Here is a 20,019-nt window from a genome sequence, read left to right as displayed (position 1 = left end):
TTTCAAATAAAGAAGCCGTGCCCGCGTGTCGTCATTGAGAAGTTACATGTACAGTGGTGGATCTAGGGGATGGCAACAAGTGGCAGCTGTCACTGGCAAATAATTGCTACCCCAGTTGTCACTAATCGTACCTAGACAGTAGTGGAGAATGTACTCAAACACTGTACTTAAGTAAAAGTACAAATAAACAGACAAAAATGTACTCTAGTAAAAGTAGAAGCACCACATTAACATTTTTACTTAAGTAAAAGTAAATAAGTACTTGCTTTTAAAATACTTAAAGTATTAAAAGTAAAAGTACTTGCTGAATGTATTACCTAATGTAATGGTCTACATATCTTTAAGTCTGTGTACCATATGTATATTTTCTGTACTACATCAATAGTGTTCCATTTTAATGAACAATGCTGCAGATAATACATGTTTTTATTGTGTTTACTCTGTGACACAGTTCACACTTGGACGTGTGATTCTGTGCATCAGAATTTCAGGGATGACCTGCAGAGTTAAATGCCATTAATCAAAATAAGAAAGAGGAATGATTATACCTTTGAAAGTTTTTATTTAACACAAACCAATGTGTCATTTTAACTACAGTAAACACATTTAAGTAAAAGTTGTCTGTCTGAAAAAAGGAGCATTAGACACAACTAACAAAGGAATAGGCTCTGATGATTTCCACTGATATTTCATTTCCAGTTTGTCATCAACTCTAGTTAAAATACTGTCTATTCAACCTTGTAACGGGTCAATATTGAACAATATTTTAACTTCCTGACACCATTTTTAAAACTTGGACCTGAGTGTCAAGCCATTTGGAAACGTCTCTTGTCTCCAACCATCATGAACTGACACATTTTAATATTGCAGCAAGAATTTCTTGTTCAAGTTCAGAAGAAGTTGGTTTTCAAAGATTTTTGAGTCCAGTCTGGCTCTTTTGGGAGAGAGAATCTGTCCTGTTGTACTGAGCAGTCATTCAATAAGGACATGGGTGGAGCATTTCTTCTGGCTGACTCTCTTGCGGTGGAATACATTTTGGGTGTATTAGTGGTGCTGCGGGTGCTCCCAGCTCAGTGACATATATACTAGAATATATGTCATTGTCCCAGCTCTTCTTGAAGGCGGGCCTAACGTTACCTGTCCACTTTGCAGTGGTGCAATGGACCAGCTCCCCTCTCACCATTGGTTACTTTCAAAGTAACAAACAAATCAAAAAGCCGCAACATGAATGTAACTTGTAATGCAATGCGTTATAGAAATGTAGTGTAGTAGAAAGTACAGATACTTGATGTAAAATGTAGTGAAGTAAAAGTATAAAATACCCACATTTAACTCTACTTAAGTAAAGTACAGATACACAAAAAAATGTACTTACTGTAACCAAGTATTTGTACTTAGTTTCATCCCACCACTGTACCTAGATAATATATTTGTGTACATTTTCTACAATATACAAAATGTACATTGTTTCATTGTATACAATAAGCTGATAGTAGCTGTTAAAATTTTAAAAAGTATATGCTGAAGAAGTGCCGTTGTCTTGATAGTAATTTTTACAAAATAAATTGAATGTTTGTCTTAAGATCAGAGAAGTAATTAAACCCAGCAGGTGTTTCTTGTATCTACGTGGAGAGACAACGGAAGAAGACGATTGCACAATCCTAACAAAACTGCCCCACGTAAAAACCCATTGCTCAACATGAAATTGGAGTTCCATTCATACAATTTGGAAACACCTGTATGATGTTTAATCCCCTTCTTGTCACATACTGTAAACTGTGTGATCAGTCCAACAGCATTCTTTAAGGATTAATCACGTTCTCAGTTACAGCAAATATTCTCTCAGCTAAACTATAAGTTTGTTGCTCAGAGACTGTGGCGGTTCTGGCCTGCCTGCATTCTTTTTGCCTTCCTGCATGAAGAGCCTTACAAGCATGACAGGAAAACAAAAAGGTCTTTTCACTTAAACATTTCTTAAGGATGCAGCCAAGCCAGGGCCTGGCAAGTCTCAATGAACTCCAGCGACAAATGAAAATCCGATGTATTGGTGCGCTCAACCTCATGAGAAGCTGCTGAGGAGGTGAAGACTGAAAAAACAGCAGCAGATGTTCAAACTCTGCACCTTAAACCCCAGTCTCAATATTTTCTAGGGCATCTAAACCAACAAAGCTTAAAAACAACATCTAATTTTAAGTTATTTGATTCTCTTCTTCAGTGTCCATGTTAAATGTCCTTATTCTTCTTTTTAATCCACTTCACGTTTTGCTTTGTGTGCTTCAAAAAGCATTGCTTCCTGCTTTATTGTCTAGACCACATTTTGTTTTCTTCTGCATTTTATTTCATGTCAGGTTTCTTTTTTACTCTTGGCTGCTGCTGTTTGTTACACGTTTAAAATTCAGAATATGTACCATGGTGTGCCTTCCTCATGTTTGTTTTGCTGGTTCGCCTTAGTTTTTATTGTCTTGCATGCTTGTGTTCTCTTTGTGTTTTATGATCAATCACTGCTCGACCTACTTATTAATTAAAAAAGTGTTTGAAATGTTTGTGTACAATAATAGTTGCCATGTTCCCTGATCCTTTACCTGACATGCCACCAAAGATCATGTAAAATATATTGATGTTTTGAGTATAAATCTAGTCGCCTTTGGCCACCGTTTGAAAATTTACTACCAAACTTTGACCCCTATGATTTGCATATTTGATTTTTATTTCCTTTTCCTTGTGTATTTTTTCTTCTTTTTTTTTCTATTGCAGATCATTTAGAAACAACCAGTTCACGTCGCTATACTTCAAATAGAATTACCTCCCAGGAGAAGTTCTGTAATCTTAATGTTTCATCTAACGTTTGTGCTGAGTTCACGTTTCTTGTTTTTCAGCTACTGGCTCATTAACGTCTCCGACACTTGCCCTTTTCTGTATTTGGATTTGTCTTAACAAGCTGGTTGATTTTACAACAGCTATTATATATATATGTTGATAAGTAGGTTTTATTATATTTCACAGTGTAGTTCAGAAAAGAAGCATTAAAATGTATATTTTTACCTAAACATGCTGTTAAGTGACGGGATAGATGGCGTCAGACGGTTGATAATGCATGTGAGCTATATTTGCTGATTAAAACACACCATGTGCAACATTTGAAGGAGAAAAAATCAAACTTTACAGCACTTTAATGTGAACTCTGGATCGCTGCAGGAGCAAACATCTACTCGGTCACAAATCCGAGCTGAGTTTTGAACTCCGACAAGGACACTTTTGGTTCATGATGGTCTATTTTTTCCATGAAGGCAATGCTTGTGTAACACCCAGAGCCAGATATTGGTTTAGTTTTTGCTTTTCTGTCATTTAGGGTTGTGGTTTTTTTTTTTTCTTCTTTTCAAGGCTGATTTTTACTAAAGAAGCAATGTTGGTAACATTTAAAGAGTTACCACCTGTTTAAAGCCTGGCAGTTTCTGTTGTACGGCCTTCAGTTTGAGATTTGTAATAGCTAAAGCATGCTGAATGCACCTTTTTATAATCTTCTTTCTTATACAATTTGTTACTAATGAGAGTCTAAGTGTGAACACTTGAAATATGATAGTGAAATCAGTGTTATATTCATATTAACCTACCAGGCTGGGTTTTTTTTACCTGTGATTTTCCTGTTTTTGAAAATGTGCAACCTTTACTAGCTCTTATGCGCAGAATACTTTGTTGGCCACCCTAGCTGCAAGGTTTTAAACAGTTTACAACAGTTTACAAATAAAAGTATCCATGTGGATGACAAAACAACAAACTGCTGTGATGACATACACTTGTAAAAATCTTGTTTTGCATAAATGTACCATACAAGAAGTTTGTTGCTGGAATAAAAAAAAAAAAAAATTGAATTTTTTGTTCTTTTTCTATTCCCCAGTTTACTGAACTAAGGTCTGCATATGGTTTGCAAATCGTGCACAATCTGCTGACTCATGGGCTGAAGGAAATCCAGTGTTTAGAAATATTAAAGTGTGATTAAGACACCAAGATTTCTATTAAAGTGATCAAAACTTTCAGCCCAGGTCCAAAGGAGGTCCACTGCCCTGTTGGATCTTTTTATTTAATGAATATTTGTTTCAATTTTTTTTAAGTACAGTATATCTGAGAAAAAAAGGCAGAAGTTCAGACAGATGTGTGATGATGATCACGCGTCCACGAGGAGTCGCTTTTGGGGAGGAAGTTCCAGTTAACGTGCTGCAAGTTCACTCCTGACAGTATAGCAGCTGTTCACATCACTGTTCTAGGAATTAGACGCGGAATATATATGTATATATATATTTTTTCTTTTTTGTTCTTTTTTTTCTCTTCTCTGTGACAAAGTTTCCTAAAAGTGGCGCGTAAAGATGTTCTGGTTCCAACAAGGTCTGTGCGCCCTGCCGGCGTTCCTGGGCATCTGGTCCTCCGCCACCTTCATCATTTCTTTTGTCATCGCCGTTTTAAGACGTGATATTGACATTGTCTTCCCCTATATAAGGTAAGAGAAGTTCAGAATAAACTCTTATTTTCCTCTTCTAAACTGAGATTTGTTTGAAACAGTTTTAGTTTCGGTTTCCATGTGGTGCCCAAACTGCTGCTGCGCGTAAAACCGTTTATTTCTGGAGACTAAAGTAACTTAAACTCTTTATTTCACTTCACTGTTGAAAGCAGGAGACTTCATTTGGTAGTGAGTTTAGATAAACAGTAAAGATCAAAATGCTTTAAATTGTAATAAAAATAATCTAGCAAACACAGAATCTCATAAACCCATCATTGAGTTTTGAATTGACACTAAAGCTAAGCCTGTTTTCTTTTTCATCTAAAAAAAAAAAAAAAATAATTAAACAAATTTCTGACTTTCGTAAAGTTAAGTTAAAGACCTTTAACCTAAACAAAGAGGAAGCTACTGTACAGCTGTACAGTTTTACACTGGGGGCTTGAAAGTTCAGATTCTGTGAGCAAAGCTGACCTTAAAAAAACAACTACAGTTCAGCCAGTTTGACAGATATGAAGCTGAAAGGGTACCACTTTACGATAAGACACCCCTTATGAATGGCTAATAAAAAGATATATTATTAATTCTTCTATAAACACTTTAATGAATCATTAATAACTGCTTATTATGCATTAAGTAAGGGTGAGAAAGAGACTAAACTGACCAGGTTCTTGCCAAATAGTGAGCCAAATGTGCCACGTATATATTTCATCTAGAGATGTTATATTAAACATTTCAGACTAAGTTACTACTTATACTCATATAACAACTCTACATGAAATATACTGTATAGGTGAACGTATTTGACTCACTATTTGGCAAGAAACTGGCCAGTTTTGTTTCTTTCTCACCCTTAAATAATGCATAATAAGCAGTTATTAAGGATTTGTAAAGTGTTTATAGAGGAATTAATAACATATCTATAAACTATTTATTAGCCATCTATAGGGGAGCCTTATTGTAAAGTGGCACGGATGAAAGTTGGTGTGTTAATAGCTGATAGCCATTTACATTGCCCATAATGTTTGACTGCAACTCTGTCATTTCTCAACAAAAGATTATTTAAATTTAATAAGACAATATGCGCTCCTTCAAGGAATCCTTAATTTATGAAGATTTGTACTTTTGTCATTGCAGTACCTTCAAATATGATAAAACAACAGTTATCATAAATCATATATATTTTTATCATTAGGTTAGGTAAATACACAGTAAAGTATCACTCTCTTTTTTTTTAGACATGACTATTAATCTGCCTTTTTTATTCTCAGTGACACGGGTGCAATCCCCCCGGAGAGCTGCTTTTTCAGCCTGATGACCTTCATCTGTTCGTGTGCAGGTATCCCTTCATTCATCTCTGCCCTGTTAGACAACTCTCCCACGGGAGGAAGCAAACTTTCCAACAATGCTGCTTACTTATGTTTCCCCTTTTTGTGAAGAAAATGAAAGCATTGACTGTAAAACTGAGTCAGGAGCGGTTTGTGGTTAGCATACAATGTGACTTCTGCGCAGGAATATGTACCATATATGCCAGATACAAGTTCGTGGAGAAGCTGATTGAGGAAAACAGTGTGGTGAGTCCATGCTGCAATATAGCCTCCCTTTTGTTTGGGATGCTCTCCTGTTTGGGAATGTCCATAGTTGCAACTTTTCAGGTATGTCCTCAGAGATCCTGCAGTGTAAATTTAAATCTAGTAGAAAATACTTTTACTATTACACAATTTTATTTATTATTTTTTATTTTGGTTGCAGGAAACGGCAGTGAGATATGTCCACGATGTGGGAGCCTTGATGTTTTTTATTTCCGGCGTCCTCTACATGATCTGCCAGTGTTGCATATCATTGAAAGCCCATCCGTATGACTGCTCCAAGTGTGTGTGTGTAATACGTGTGGGGATCGCAGTCATAGCCTTCATTGTGATATTTCCCAGTATCCTTTAAAAAGAAATCAGCAAAATGTGTTTTGTTGGAGTCCTTTCACTTTGCATGCATTTGTCATGTGTGTTTTAAAGTGTCACATTTTTCTTTAAACATTACTCCAGCTATAATATGTGGTGTTTTAAGCAATCAAGACACAATGCATTGGAACAAAGATGACGAGGTAAGCTGCAAAATTTCAACGTGTGTTTTGGGGATGACTCCCAGCTACTACCATGAATCATGTTTTGAGTTATTTCTCTTTTATTGAGCACACATGGGTTTATAATCATTGGGGTGTCAAGTGTTGGGGTGGATGTTTCAAGGATGAATAGCGTTTCATCCCTCCTGTAGTGTTTCTGGGGTCACACCACCAGCCTTGACCTCTAAATCCAATATGGCTGCTTTACACATAAAGAGGGATGATAGCTGCAGCAACAAATGCCTACTTCTTTTAGTTTATATCTCATAATGTTAACAGCAATATTACAACCCAGCTCATTAGGCAACAACGTAACATGGAGAATTAGACTGACATCAACACAATCCAGCCACAAATGCCTCAAACTAACTCCTCACAGTCATTTTTTTTTTCTTATAAAATCAGGCAAAAAATGGAGCTAACAAATCATCATTTTGTTTCTCTGCATCCTTTGAGCCACAAAGACTTCTGGGCGTTCTAACTGTCTGCACCTATGAGCTTCAAAGGCTGCACGTTTCTAAATGCACAGGAAAACCACAGACATAAAGAAAGCTTCGGTATGTTTTTATGACGGCAAAATATTAGTGTCACTGGTGTCAGTGTTCACATAAACACACCGTTTTGTAAGAGTCTGAGAAAGGAAATGTAAAAGAGCTGCAACTCTGAATGTTTAACGATTACACATTTAAACCATAAAACTGATCAAACTGAAGACTGCTCAACAGAAAGCGCTGGACCCTCACCTTAGATGCATTTAAAGAGCTCAAGTTTAAACCCATTAGGTCAAATTTGATTTTAACACATGAAATGAACATTGATAATATGGGCTGTATCTCTCTGTGACATCAGCCTTTAACAGGAATCAATCATCCTTTGGTAACAAACAACGTTGTAGTCTCTTTAGACAGTAAAATCTACACTGAAAAGTTCCTGGAGAAACTTTGACGAGGACTGCCAGGCTGCTGCCAATTTAAAATTGTGATTTGACAGTGCTATGCGTTGGGGTTTGCTCTCAGCTACCACTATACCAAATTTAAGCTGAATAGCTCTAAAAATGGCTGAGTTATCGTAATTTTTCCTTTTTAGCTAAGGTGGCCATCTTGGATTTTTTTTTTTTTTTGATTCAGTTTGTGATAGGGAACGTTCTCAGTTATAACCTCACCAAATTTCAGCTCTACATCTCAAAGAATGACCGAGTTGTAGCCCATTTTGTGTTTGCTGAGGTAGCTGTGGCAGCCATCTTGAAACAAAATGGCTCCAAATGTTAATAGACATTTATCTGATGATTACTTTCTGTGAGTTCAAACAAATCCAGCAGTGACTTTCTGTTTTCTTCAGGGACATCTGCACTGTAAGTCATGGGACTTGACAGCAGCATATGTTCTCTCGGTCATTTCCTATGGGGAAATATGGCATTTTTGTTAGCAAAAAATGTCGCCATGGTAACTCAAAATGCCATTAAAAGTAGTAGCACACATCGTGGAGCCGAGCCTGTCGTTTTGATATAAAATTTATAGGGGTACACCTTGCGGTTCAGGCTGCATTAAAGTTGATGGAAGAGTGTATAAGATATACAGTAAATAAAGTTAAGAAACCCAAGTCAGGTGGATAATAATAGGTGTCTGCATATACTATGCAGTCCCCAATTATTCTAGCTAGTGGTACTGAAACACTGAGTCATGCACACCTATACACACAACATAAAAAGTGAGCAAAGTTTCCAAGAAACTTGTAGCAACTTGTTGATACTGCTAAGTGGATGTTTGCTGTTGCAGCCCACTAGTTTCCACATTGAAATTATCCACAAAGTTTTTTTATTTCCTCTCAGAAATGTTGCACATGATGCATTATTCAGTGAACTATGTTATCTACAGGCTGAATCCAGCTATTCTATAATTTAATGAAATGTTAAGCTAAAAATATGCAATGCTTATGTACCCATGGTGCACAGCAAAACACTGTTAAACTTTATAAAATGCCTAAACAGTATGTTTCCGTTACGATACAGCAACTAAAAATTGTTAGCCTGCTCGACAAGAACAATGAATTCCAACGTTTTTATGACTTTCAACTGGATCAACAGATGTTTTATTTATACTTGGAAGTTAAAAACTTTCAAGCGAGCAAATTCAAATGGACCTCCTAATGCTAATGTTAGCATTTTGCCTAAATGTTAAGCTAAATGCTAAAATTAGCATATTAATCTGTTGCTATTGAGCTTCAGCCTACCTTTTAAAGCATTTTGTTTTAAAGTGACCATACTGACACCACTCACTTTATTTTAATGACATAAGCAAAATAATTACTGTTGAGCTCCATGTCACATTTGAAGTTATAATTTGTTAGTTTTAATGCGTAAAAAAAAGGATGCATCAAAGATGAAAGTTGTAACAAGTCACTCACTTCAAACTCCAAAATTCATCCATCCATCCATCCATCCATTATCTTTACCCGTTTATTCCATTTTGGGTCACGGGGGTCGCTGGTGCCCATGTCCAGCAATCACTGTGCGAGGGGCGGGGGACACCCTGGACGGGTCGCAAGTCCATCACGGGGTCACATAGAGACAAACGACCATTCACACCTAGGGACAATTTAGAGTTACCAATCAGCCTAACATGCATGTTTTTGGTCTGTGGGAGGAAACCGGAGTGCCCGGAGAAAACCCACGCATGCACGGAGAGAACATGCAAACTCCACCCAGAAGGCTCCTGGACCGGGGTTTGAACCAGGGACCTGCTCGCTGAGAGGCAGCAGCTCTACCAGTTGCGCCACCGTGCTGGCCTCCAAAATTCATTCAAGCTTTATTTATACAGGTTAGTCTCATTGAGTCACGATGACTCATTTACAAGAGAGACCTGTTTTAAACAAAAAACATAAATGAGGTACACACAATAAACACTCATATGAAAGTCAATAAAATGTAAAGTAAATAAAATAAGTGATATAAAATTTAATAAAGACAAACTACATTATAAAAAGTGAAAAATACTAAAAACAGGAAAATGTCTGCGTTAATTTTTGCATCGAACTGGGGAGGTCAAGGTCGAGAGCTTCAGATCTTTTTTGCAAGGTGTTCCAGGAAACAGGAGCGGAGTAAAAGAAGGCCATTTTGCCAAATTTGGTTCGCACTGATGGGACACTGCAGGTAATGATGTCTTGAGAGCACACGCTGTAGCTGCACTGATGATATGACATGTAGGAGGAGATGTATGAAGGCAGCAGACCAAGAAGTGATTTAAAGATAAAAATGAACCAGTGAGAGAGTCTACGTGAAGTTAATGATGACCAGTTAACCAGTGAATACAGGGTGCAGTGATGGGCACGGTAGTTACAGCCAGTTATGAATCTTAGAGCATCGTGTTAGGCAGTGTCCCAACATCTGCAAGGAGCTTACAGGAACAGTCTTGTACATAATGTCACCGTAGTCAGTGGAGGGAAGGAAAGTAGCAGTTACAAGGTGTTTCCTAGCATTCATTCAACCTTTATTTAGACAAGTAAATCCCACTGAGCCTCGAGGACTCATTTACAAGAGAGACCTGATTCAGAGTTACACAGGATCTATTTCTGAAAAAAAAAAAAAAAAAAACTTTCAGTTTCTTTACCAAGTTTTCGACATGATGTTTAAAAGAGAGATGTGCATCGACCAAAATTCCAAAGTATTTGTAAGGATAAACAAACTCAACAAAAACACCATTTATAGATAAGATAGAAGGAAGAACTGCTGGGACCGACTTCCTGTTTGAAAACATCCCTTTGGTTTTTAGCAGCTTTTAGCACCAGTTTGAGATGGAACAAATCTAACTGGATGATGTCGAATCCAGACTAAAAAAGATGGAAAACCTTAGCAACTGTTCAAGCTCGACAATAAACAACTGTGTCATCGGCCTAGAAATGTAGGGATGCATCAGGAATGATCTGACCTACATGTACATTACTTATGTAGATTGTGAAGAGGGTGGGTCCTAATACTGAGCCTTGTGGTACACCATTATTGACGGTTAAATAGCTGGAAGAAGTACCATTATGTTGAACACATTGCCTTCAACCTGAGAGATAATTAGAGTACCAACCAATAGTGTGATCTGAGAAACCAGTGTGTGAGAGCTTATGGCATACAATGTCATGGTCTACAAAAAATGGCTTCCTCAAACTCAAAATAAATAAATTCAGTAAAAAATAACAACTTTATTACTTTATTTGAACTACTATTAGTTTGCATCTCAATAAATCACTGGCAAAACATAATGAACAGCCTCTGTTAGTGAATATGTAGCTACAGTGTTTGAGACATTCCTTTGATTTTGTACTTTGCAACCGGACCACAGTTAAGTCGGTTTGTTTTCCTTTCCAGGTTTGATTTATGACTTCTTATCCAAATGGAGCAGAGCATATATTAGCTTTTCCTCCTGTAGCCTATCAATATTTCACTTTACACTGCGTCCCTCTATGCAGGGCTATCCCCTCCACCTGACCAGCGCCATCTGCGAGTGGATTGTTGCCTTCAGCTTCATCTTCTTCTTCTTCACGTACATTCATGATTTCAAAGTGAGTGACTTTACTAAAAGATTTGTTGCCTTGTTTATATTGTTGTTTGTTTTCTAAAAAGTTGTCTCTTCTTTTTATAACCCTACAGCGATTTACCTTGCAGGTGACTACAGTATATGAGGAGCCATTTTGAACATTCGCCAGGATTATTTTTAGTATTTTATGTAAATTTGCTTTTGCAGAGTTCTTAAACAATTTACACAAATATGTAGTTTTTGCCACATGCTGATTTTATAATCGATTAGTTTTTTTCCACATTGTTATTTATAGATATTATATAAATGTCTGTCTGGTGGGATGTTATAGAATGACCAGTCTGATACTTTTATGTGTAATTAGTGTTTGCATGTGGTCAAACTTAGTTTGCACTTTTCTCAAATGTTGCAACGCCTACGTGACACATCCTGTGAGGCTTGTGACCACTAATAAGAGAAGTCCATCACAATGAACACATGATCACAGTGCATGAGAAACGAAAGTACCCTTCAAACTACTCAGTTTACATGACTGTAGATTTTCCTATACAGTGTACTTTTTATACAAGACTGAAATTTTATTTTATTAGGTGCTGATATTTCCTCAAAGATTTTTTTCTTATTATTTTGAACGACATATAAATGTTATTAATTGTAATACTTTAGATATGAACAGAGGTAGCTATCCTCCATGGATGAGGCCTTTTTTCGTGTCAAATCAAACTTTGTTTCTTTAAAAACTACCTAAATTGTTATATTCTTTGTTAGACATTAGCCAATGATTAGCAAATCAGCAATAAAAGTCAACTACAATAAGAAAACTTTAAATTAAATTAAAATAAACAAAGCCAAGATATTGTATTTATACCATATTTTTCAGATAATAAGATGCACTTAAAATCCTTTTATTCACTCAAAAATTGACAGTGAGCCTTATAATCTGGTGCACCGTGTGTATTAATTCTGGTTGTGCTTATTGATCTCAATAAGAGTTTATGCGGTACACAGCGCTCAAAAATCTGTCAAAATGAACTTGTTTCGCTTAATGCGCCTTATAATCTGAAAAATATTGTAACCAATACAAGCATTTGATGAATAGAATTAGGTTTTAAGCTGATTTATTATAATCAGTTGTGTTTGGGCAGCTCTTTTTGTTAGATTGGTGCTATGTCCTTAGCTGAAAAGTCAGCAAAGGCTGAATCAGACGTAACTGAAAACTGAAAGTCTACAGAAGTTAGAAATGCACGACTTGAACTTGGTTTTCCTGCAGAAGATCAGGCAGATGCTTCAAGGTGCTTTGATTCCTCGCCCTCCAGGTAGAAATCTGTTCCAGCACATTTAGCGGACGATGGCTAATTTAACACAAAAACGCCATAATTCGCTTGAGGTGGCTGAAAACTTGTATCATTTCAAAGCATTTACACACTGCAGATAAAACTCAAGAGCACTAAGGCAGTTCTGCAGCTGCATTTCTCCCATAGCAATTAAAAAGAAAAAGAAAAGAGTAATCCATCAAACAGCCGAAATTAAAGTTAAAACATTTTACTGAAACAAAACTAAAATTTAGAGTTCATCGCTGCTCCTAATTTCACAGGTTTCAGCCCGAGTCACAAGCTGCACTCAACTAAAAGACATAAAAACAGAAACAGTAAAGCCCATTGGAACAAATCCACCAGCTCATGTGATACAGTGATATACCAAAGTACAATCAGGAGGTAGTTTCCCTTTGACATTTGGAAACTCAGGTAAAACCGTCCAGTTATTGTGCCCAAGTGTTAACCAAACTGAATATAACCATTTTTTACTTTTATAACCAGCGTTCTTAAAGAATTAAATATAGAAAAATCCTGTCAACCTCTTCACTCTAAATAGTGATTACATAGAAACTCATTTTGTACTTTGTTTGTTGCACGATGTACTGTTGAAAGATTATTTTTCATATTTTATCTGACAAATAAACTGCACTTTTGATAACAGTTTTGAGTTTTTATTAGTCAAAAATGAGATTGAATAATTCTTGTCGAGCTTCACTAACCCCTTTTTCAAACATTCGTGGCACTTACATTTTTTTTTTTTACACTTTAAGACATCTGCTGTAAAGTTTGGATTTACATTTGTGACTGTTTATGTATTTCTTAGTGCAACTTTTTCCGTACAAAGTTTAGAAGATTGTTGCTTTAACATCAAATTATTAAAAACTTGTACATTTGAAGACAAATATAGTTAAAAGGAAAAACATTGTCCAAGTACATGAAACAAAAATGTATTTTTTGACATTGAACGGTAAGTCTAATGCAGCAGTTTAGAGTATTTTTATTAAAATTATCTAAAAATATAAATGTGTGAAGCGCAATGGCAACTCCAACTCTAAAAACGCAAAACAAAATTATAAATTTTATTATAATACAATCAAGTTTGCAGACATGGGGATCAGATTTCATGCAAATCCCACTTGTTTTATATGTAAATAAATAAAATAAGTTTTTATTTTTATATATATTTTTGAACCTATTTGCATTTTAAAAATAGAAAGGAACCGTGTACTTTCAACACAACTTATATTTGCAAGATTCATGACTTAAAATTGCTTCAGAATGCTGCTGTGACTGAAGGATTATCATTATTTTTTACATATTTAACAATCACAGTATCGGGATTTTTCCACTTAAGTCTTAAACTAAAACAAAACAAAAGAAGATAACAAAAAAAAAAGCCTCCGGATTAACCAGGACAATAAAAAGCATGAATCGTCTTCCAAACATCTTTGCATCCCATGAGTCATCAAATACGTGCAGCAACAAATTGAGAATAGCAACAAAGAGACAGATTCCAAAGTCCCTAGATCTACATCTGATCGAGCTTCTGCAGGATGTGCCCGAACATGTTTGATGAGCTGAGGCCCCGGTCTCAATTTACAATCCACAGAACCTAAACGGTTCAATCTTTGGCTGCCACACACCACAGCTTTACTGTACTGGACATGCCTCAGTAAGGCAAGGGTTGCTGTGGCAACATGGAGGGGAAACCACACAATAGTGTTGATGGTGGGACAGTTTCTCTACAGCTTTAGTTTCTCCCAGAAGTAAAACACCTGTAGAATAAGGGTTGCAGCTGATCCACTACTGCTACACCTCTGAGCAGGTAGTCACAGTGCTGAGTTGGTGAGTATGTAGAGGAGTGGTGCATTTAGCTCCAACCAGCAACAGTGCGGTCACTCCACAGATCTACTATGACTTCTTTAAACATGTAAACACACACAGACAACCCCCAAGATGCTACACTTTAACATACGAGTTGCCAAAGGACGATCCATTCGTGCCGATAAAATGCAACTGATGTGTGAAAATGTGTCCGTTTACAAAACACTGCTCAACACAACTGATTTGTGATGACGGCTTGTGTGTGTGTGTGTAACTACACACCAATGCAGCTCTGGACCACCCGTTTGGTGAGGGAGTAACAGAACGGGCAGCAGGATGTGGGAAGAGGAGTGCCACCACCGAGGACCTCCCAACACCATAACATTTACTTTGCAGAAAACCTGCCGTGTTTTGACATGCGTTTCAAAATATGTTTTAAAAAGGAAAAGGCAAATGATAGACTAATATCAAGGTCACTGACCATTTACAGGAAAATTACAATCAATTTAGCAACTTCATTAGAAGCTTTTCATTAGTGTCCTTCATAGGCACAATACAGACAGAAGCACATAAGGATTAACGGCCTTCCGAGGTATCTTTGCAGTGACGAGCGCAAAAAGAAGATATCAGTCGCTAAAAGATGATTCACTGTCAGAGCTGGTGGTCGTCATATCTTCATCCTCTGTGCTTCTCGTCGCTCCATCCGGCACAGGGGCATCAGGTGTGCTGTTAGCGAAAAAGGAAATGGTTTGTTATTAAAATGAGTAGAAAAAAGTATTGGAACGAGATCAGAACTTTAACTGGAAATCACTCACTCCAGTAGGCTGGGATCCAAGCCCTCCGCCGTCATTTTATTCTGAATGGCCATCACTGGTACCCCCTAAGATAAGCCATAATGTTAAGACACAAAACACTCCCCACCATGAACAAAAAAAACAAACAAAAAAAATGCTGCATACTTACCACTTGAACCATTTTCAGGTAACGGGCATAACGTGGGTCCTTCGCTACAGTCATGACATTCTCTGCAGCCACTTCTGCTTTTCGTGCAGGTGCAGCCTCCGTTGAGCACTGAGCCGGCTGCAACACGAAAGATGTAAATCATAAATAAGGTTGTGATTCAAAAACAGCGACATCTACTTCTGAAAGCTTATGTAGAAGCTTAAAAAATGTGACTTTGGAATTACAAAGACACAGAGTGACTTCTTGGACATTTGAAGACTGTCTTCATCTCATGATGGTTGCTCCACTTTGACAAGGGGCTATTTATAAGACTGAGTTTACTGCAGCTCATCAGACTGACAAAGTCTAAAGTTTACTTTTTTGAATCCGTCCAGAGGACCTGGCTTAACTTTGTTAGATTTTTCTACCTGGATTATTGAGCGTGCATCAGGATACGTCTTCATCTCAGCTCACAGAAATGCTTATTTTTAACACGCACCGATTTAATCGTATTAATTTAATCATATTTCACTCTGGAATACGTTGGTAAACAGAAGAGTTCATGGTCGATTCAGTTACTGCAAAGTGTCCAGGTCCTGTGACTGCAAAACAATCCCACATCATCACATCTCCACTACTTTGCTTTACAGCTGGGTTGAGGCTTTGGTTTTGTGGTTCGCACAAATGTAAGTTTGCCAACCTAAACTGAGCTGTTGTGTTCTTTTAAGATGCTGTATTTTAAGGACATCATTTCTCCGGGAGTCTGTTTCGAAACATGCCCCATTTGTTTGTTTTACATTTTAAATTATTCCTATGTAACTTAAAATTTAACATGCTTAGGCCTGTAGAGCCTGAAGTGTACTTCTAGCATTTTATAGATTTGCTAGAAAACAACAAGACTTTTTTGTTCGTTTGTGTTAAACAGTTTCTCTGTACACTGCACAGTCAGACTGACCTTCCTGGAATGTAAACTCTTGAAAAGTCTGGCATCTGTTCTGATCGTTTGCTTTTGACTAGCTTCTCTCACTGTGGAACAAGTGGCTTTTAACCATTTGAAAATGTTTTTAAATTCCGTCTAGAGTGTGATGCACATGGTAAAGATGCTATATGACAATCACTATTACATGAAGCAATACATTATTAATCAGTTACATCAAGCTGTTAGACTCATGAATCCTTAATCAGGATTATCACTGGAAAAAAATATATATATATCACTGTAATGCCACTTGATTGTTGATACAGTATGTGCTGCTGACTATCCATGATGCGGATTTATTTCATGCTGCTGATTTATTTCATGCTGCTGTATTCATTCGTACTCATCCGCTCACACAGACTCATGTTCGTGCTGCTGTTTGGCGCATTATTGTTTTTGCACTATTAAGCGTTTAGCATATTTTTCGTTTAGTGCATTTCTTAGTTCATATCTTGGATCTTATTACGGTTTTTTCTTTTACAATTTATACTTTTGTTGGATTTAACTGGGACCCTGTGTACACAATTTCGTTCCACCACATATACCACATGCGATGCGAATGACAAAGGGACCTTGACCTTGACTATGCAACCATCATAAAAAGGAACAGTCGTTGGCCCTTTAGCGATTAAAACTACACAACAAACAAGTTTCACCTACGGCAGGTTTCAACTGTTTACTCGAAACAAAGAACTGATGGCTATCAAAGCTTTCGTGCTTGCAAACAAGTCTTAAATCCTACCTCTGAGGGAGTAGGTGCTCCTGTTACTGGACCATCAGTTTGGTTCTGACTGGTACTGCTGGGTCCGTTAGTCTGCGTATGGTGCTGTTGATTGAGTCCATCTACTGTGACATCTTCCAGGCCGGGAATAGAGGACAACTGCTCAAGACAACGTCACTCCATCCATTAATAAAAAGTGCATAATGTTATAAAAACCATACAGAAGTACTGATGATGCTTCATCGCTCACCTTAGCTTCCAAAATGCTCAGCGTGGTTTCGATCTGCTGTATCCGGAGAGATATATTTGCAAGTTTCTGAAGAAAAAGGAAGTTTAAAGTGTGGTTGCTTATGTGCTTGCACTGAGAAAGCAGAAACACAGATTAAAAAGAAAATAAACAAACCCACCAACCTCTTCACACACGGTGGAAAATCGATTAAGGAACCGAACCGTGTGGACAACAAACTGATTGAGATAGGCGACAATTCTTCTCTGGTGTATAGCAGGAACCTAAAGAGTAAAAGAAAGGACAGGCGGTTTGAAAGCAGATTTTAACATGAATGCGTCTGCGAAACCTTGCATATCCGGTCACCAAATCTAATGAGTAACATATTTCAACAATACACCGATGCTCAGAGAAAAGACGTTCTCTGCTTTTCTAATACTTAAAACTATCTGCTGGTAGTTTAAAATAAACGACAAGAGGACAACTGACTATGAAAGTAGTTTTGAGAAAAGTATTAAAATAATGAAAAGAAAATACTTAGATGCAGTGTTTCTGATGTTTCGCTATGCTAATGTTAGCTACCTTCACAGAACAAACCTTAGTAAGATCAACACCAGACCCCACGATTGGTAGACCGTCCTCGTCCATCTTGTATTTTTAGATTTCTTGCAAATGAAAGCGAACCTTAGGATTTATGACAAACGATTTAAACAAGAAATGGGTACAAAACGTCACATTACGTTAGCTGCAATTAAAAACAGTTCATGTGACCCCCTGCGTGACTTGCTACGTCATTACGCCGCTACCGGAAATCGCGAGACTTGCGAGCTGGGCTTTTATTGTGAAGTCTCATGTTTGAAATATACCGAGTCAAAATTATAAACTTGTAATGAGTTACTTTTTATCATGTTTATTTACCCATTATCTTTACGTTCTGAAAATAAATGGGAATGAACACTACATTTATATTACATAGGCCGGAAATATTTTGCATTTGTATGACTATTTTGAAAAGCGGAAACGTCTAAAGAGAGTTGAGGAAGCGATTATTGCGTTCTAATAGCGCATTAGCCACAAAACGTAAACAACAAAAATATAATCCTTTTTCTACAAGACTCCAGAAAGGCGTGAAGCACCAATGGAGGTTCTCATGCCAAATGAAAAAATGAGAGGTACGTATATTAATCACTTGATCTTGGTTAGCTTTCATGCAGACTGAGTTTAAACTACTAACTCAGTCAGTGGGCTCCGTCTATTTAAAGGCATCATACTATATTAAACAGACTGTTGATGTGTAATGGAAGTTGATTTGGTTTAAAGGTTGTTGTTTTTTACACTATAAAATATTACACCTAAGGATGATAGTATAAAAAAATGCTGATAGATTTATCAATTTTATGATGAAAGTCGTCCCAGCTATTATACCAGTTCATACGCTTGTAGCTGTTCACATATTAAATATTGATCAGTTCTTGTTTTATTGACCTGATTAATTTGTTTATAATATGTTATCTCAGCAGAGATGACTATAGAAATTCCCAAATTATATTATAAAATTAGTTTATTGCTGCTGTTCAGATGATCTGCACTGCTCACTGCTGTCCTCCAGGGAACATTTCTTACATTACACCTTTCTGTTTCAGACCCCATCTTGCCTGTGTCATCCCTTCGCCTCCTCGTGCCCCCGTTGCAGTTTATGTCTGCTACGATGTGGCACATGGCCAAGCAGAAAGACGTGATGAATTATGGGAGGCTGCAGGAGTTTGTTTCCATGGTGACGGAGGCAGTTCCTGGTCTGATCAACCACAGACAGAGAGCACAGCTCATCCTCGGACTAAGAGCCAGGGTGACCAGCAATTTGTGATCCATGAAATACACGACATGCTGTTTATTTTTGCTGTCCCGCCTCCGTGATAACTTATTTTGTTTGTGCTGCAGTTGATTTTAGAGCTATGCAAAGGTTCATCTCGAGGCGATGTTGATTCTCAAGTAATCAGGAGCTATTTGGAGAAATTCCCAGTTGCCTGTGATAATGCAGATGTAGGGTCACTAAAGGAACACAGCAAATCAAATAATTACTGTTCAGTCAGTTACTGTTTAATGATATAATCTGTTTTGTTTCAGTCTGTGGATACAGAGATGAAAATAAAAGAATACACTTTTGTTGCTCTTGTTCAGAGCTTGCTGAACAACCCGACTGAGAGGGCATATTTCTTTCAGGTGATGCACATTTTATTTATTAACTTATTTCCATGAAAGTAAGAGGATGAAAGATGCATTATCTATTACAGGAGGTTTTCCCTGTAGAATATGGTCCGCAGTATGATGCAGCTCTACAAGTGTTATTGTGGGAGGTGCTCTCAAAGCTAGAAAAGATGCTCCCAGCACCAGACTTGAAACAGGTATTTATCGACCCCATTAGATTGTTTTATGTATGTTGAGCTTTGACAACGTGAACACAAATGCCCTCTTCTTGCAGACCGCTGCCTGGCTCGCCTCTGCTCCTTCCGTTTCAGAGGAATGTGTTCAGTCGTCACCGGAGGAGTTGAAGTCAATCTTTAAGCACTGCAAAAACCTAGGACTACTGAAGATGACATGTACGTTTAAAGCCAACCAGTTTTTCCCATTTTGAGAAATAGTGTCTTGTTTAATTGTGTGTTTCTTATCGCAGATGGGCCATCTTCTAACATTGGGAGCTGCATCATGTCTGCTTTATCAGTTCCTCCTTCACAGAAGACAAACTTCTCCATTGGGCAGGAATCCATTCATAACTACACAAACACAGTAACAAGCCCTGTCACTCTTGCTGGGGTGGACCATTACAGTGTTGTAGCCTATTGCACTGAAGTGGAAGTCAGAGCGTCTGAGCCAGTTGAGGAC

At 37.4% G+C, this 20,019-nt stretch overlaps 2 protein-coding genes across 2 annotated transcripts; one reads left to right on the top strand and one right to left on the bottom strand.

Moving 5' to 3' along the window:
• The first annotated feature begins 4,354 nt into the window (after window positions 1-4,354).
• Window positions 4,355-11,289, top strand: dram1 (DNA-damage regulated autophagy modulator 1). The gene is made up of 7 exons (XM_037696182.1): window positions 4,355-4,492; window positions 5,761-5,828; window positions 6,002-6,144; window positions 6,242-6,419; window positions 6,532-6,590; window positions 11,064-11,156; window positions 11,245-11,289. Exons 1-7 carry the CDS (start codon window positions 4,362-4,364, stop codon window positions 11,287-11,289), a joined length of 717 nt encoding a protein of 238 aa, XP_037552110.1. The 5' UTR covers window positions 4,355-4,361.
• Window positions 11,290-14,835: 3,546 nt separating this feature from the next.
• On the bottom strand, window positions 14,836-17,929 carry washc3 (WASH complex subunit 3). Its single transcript, XM_037695665.1, has 7 exons — window positions 17,737-17,929; window positions 17,325-17,423; window positions 17,164-17,229; window positions 16,935-17,072; window positions 15,235-15,351; window positions 15,087-15,151; window positions 14,836-14,997 (listed from the first exon to the last, which is right to left on the bottom strand). The coding sequence occupies exons 1-7, from the start codon at window positions 17,785-17,787 to the stop codon at window positions 14,898-14,900; spliced, it is 636 nt and encodes a 211-aa protein (XP_037551593.1). The 5' UTR covers window positions 17,788-17,929; the 3' UTR covers window positions 14,836-14,897.
• Between the last annotated feature and the right edge of the window lie 2,090 nt (window positions 17,930-20,019).

This window comes from Nematolebias whitei, chromosome 22 (assembly GCF_014905685.2).
Source record: "Nematolebias whitei isolate Nwh7 chromosome 22, NemWhi1, whole genome shotgun sequence".
Taxonomy (NCBI): domain Eukaryota; kingdom Metazoa; phylum Chordata; class Actinopteri; order Cyprinodontiformes; family Rivulidae; genus Nematolebias; species Nematolebias whitei.
Note: the sequence above shows the minus strand (reverse complement) of the source record. Positions and strands in the feature narration are given on the sequence as shown.

Excerpts from the sequence above, each read along its gene's own strand:
- dram1 (XM_037696182.1), top strand. The coding sequence starts at position 4,362 with ATGTTCTGGTTCCAACAAGGTCTGTGCGCCCTGCCGGCGTTCCTGGGC. Across the intron at positions 5,829-6,001 it reads CTTCATCTGTTCGTGTGCAG|GAATATGTACCATATATGCC; the intron begins GTATCCCTTCAT and ends ACTTCTGCGCAG. Across the intron at positions 6,145-6,241 it reads CCATAGTTGCAACTTTTCAG|GAAACGGCAGTGAGATATGT; the intron begins GTATGTCCTCAG and ends TTTTGGTTGCAG.
- washc3 (XM_037695665.1), bottom strand. The coding sequence starts at position 17,787 with ATGGACGAGGACGGTCTACCAATCGTGGGGTCTGGTGTTGATCTTACT. Across the intron at positions 17,424-17,736 it reads CTGGTGTTGATCTTACTAAG|GTTCCTGCTATACACCAGAG; the intron begins GTTTGTTCTGTG and ends TTTACTCTTTAG. Across the intron at positions 17,073-17,163 it reads TGAGCATTTTGGAAGCTAAG|TTGTCCTCTATTCCCGGCCT; the intron begins GTGAGCGATGAA and ends TGTCTTGAGCAG.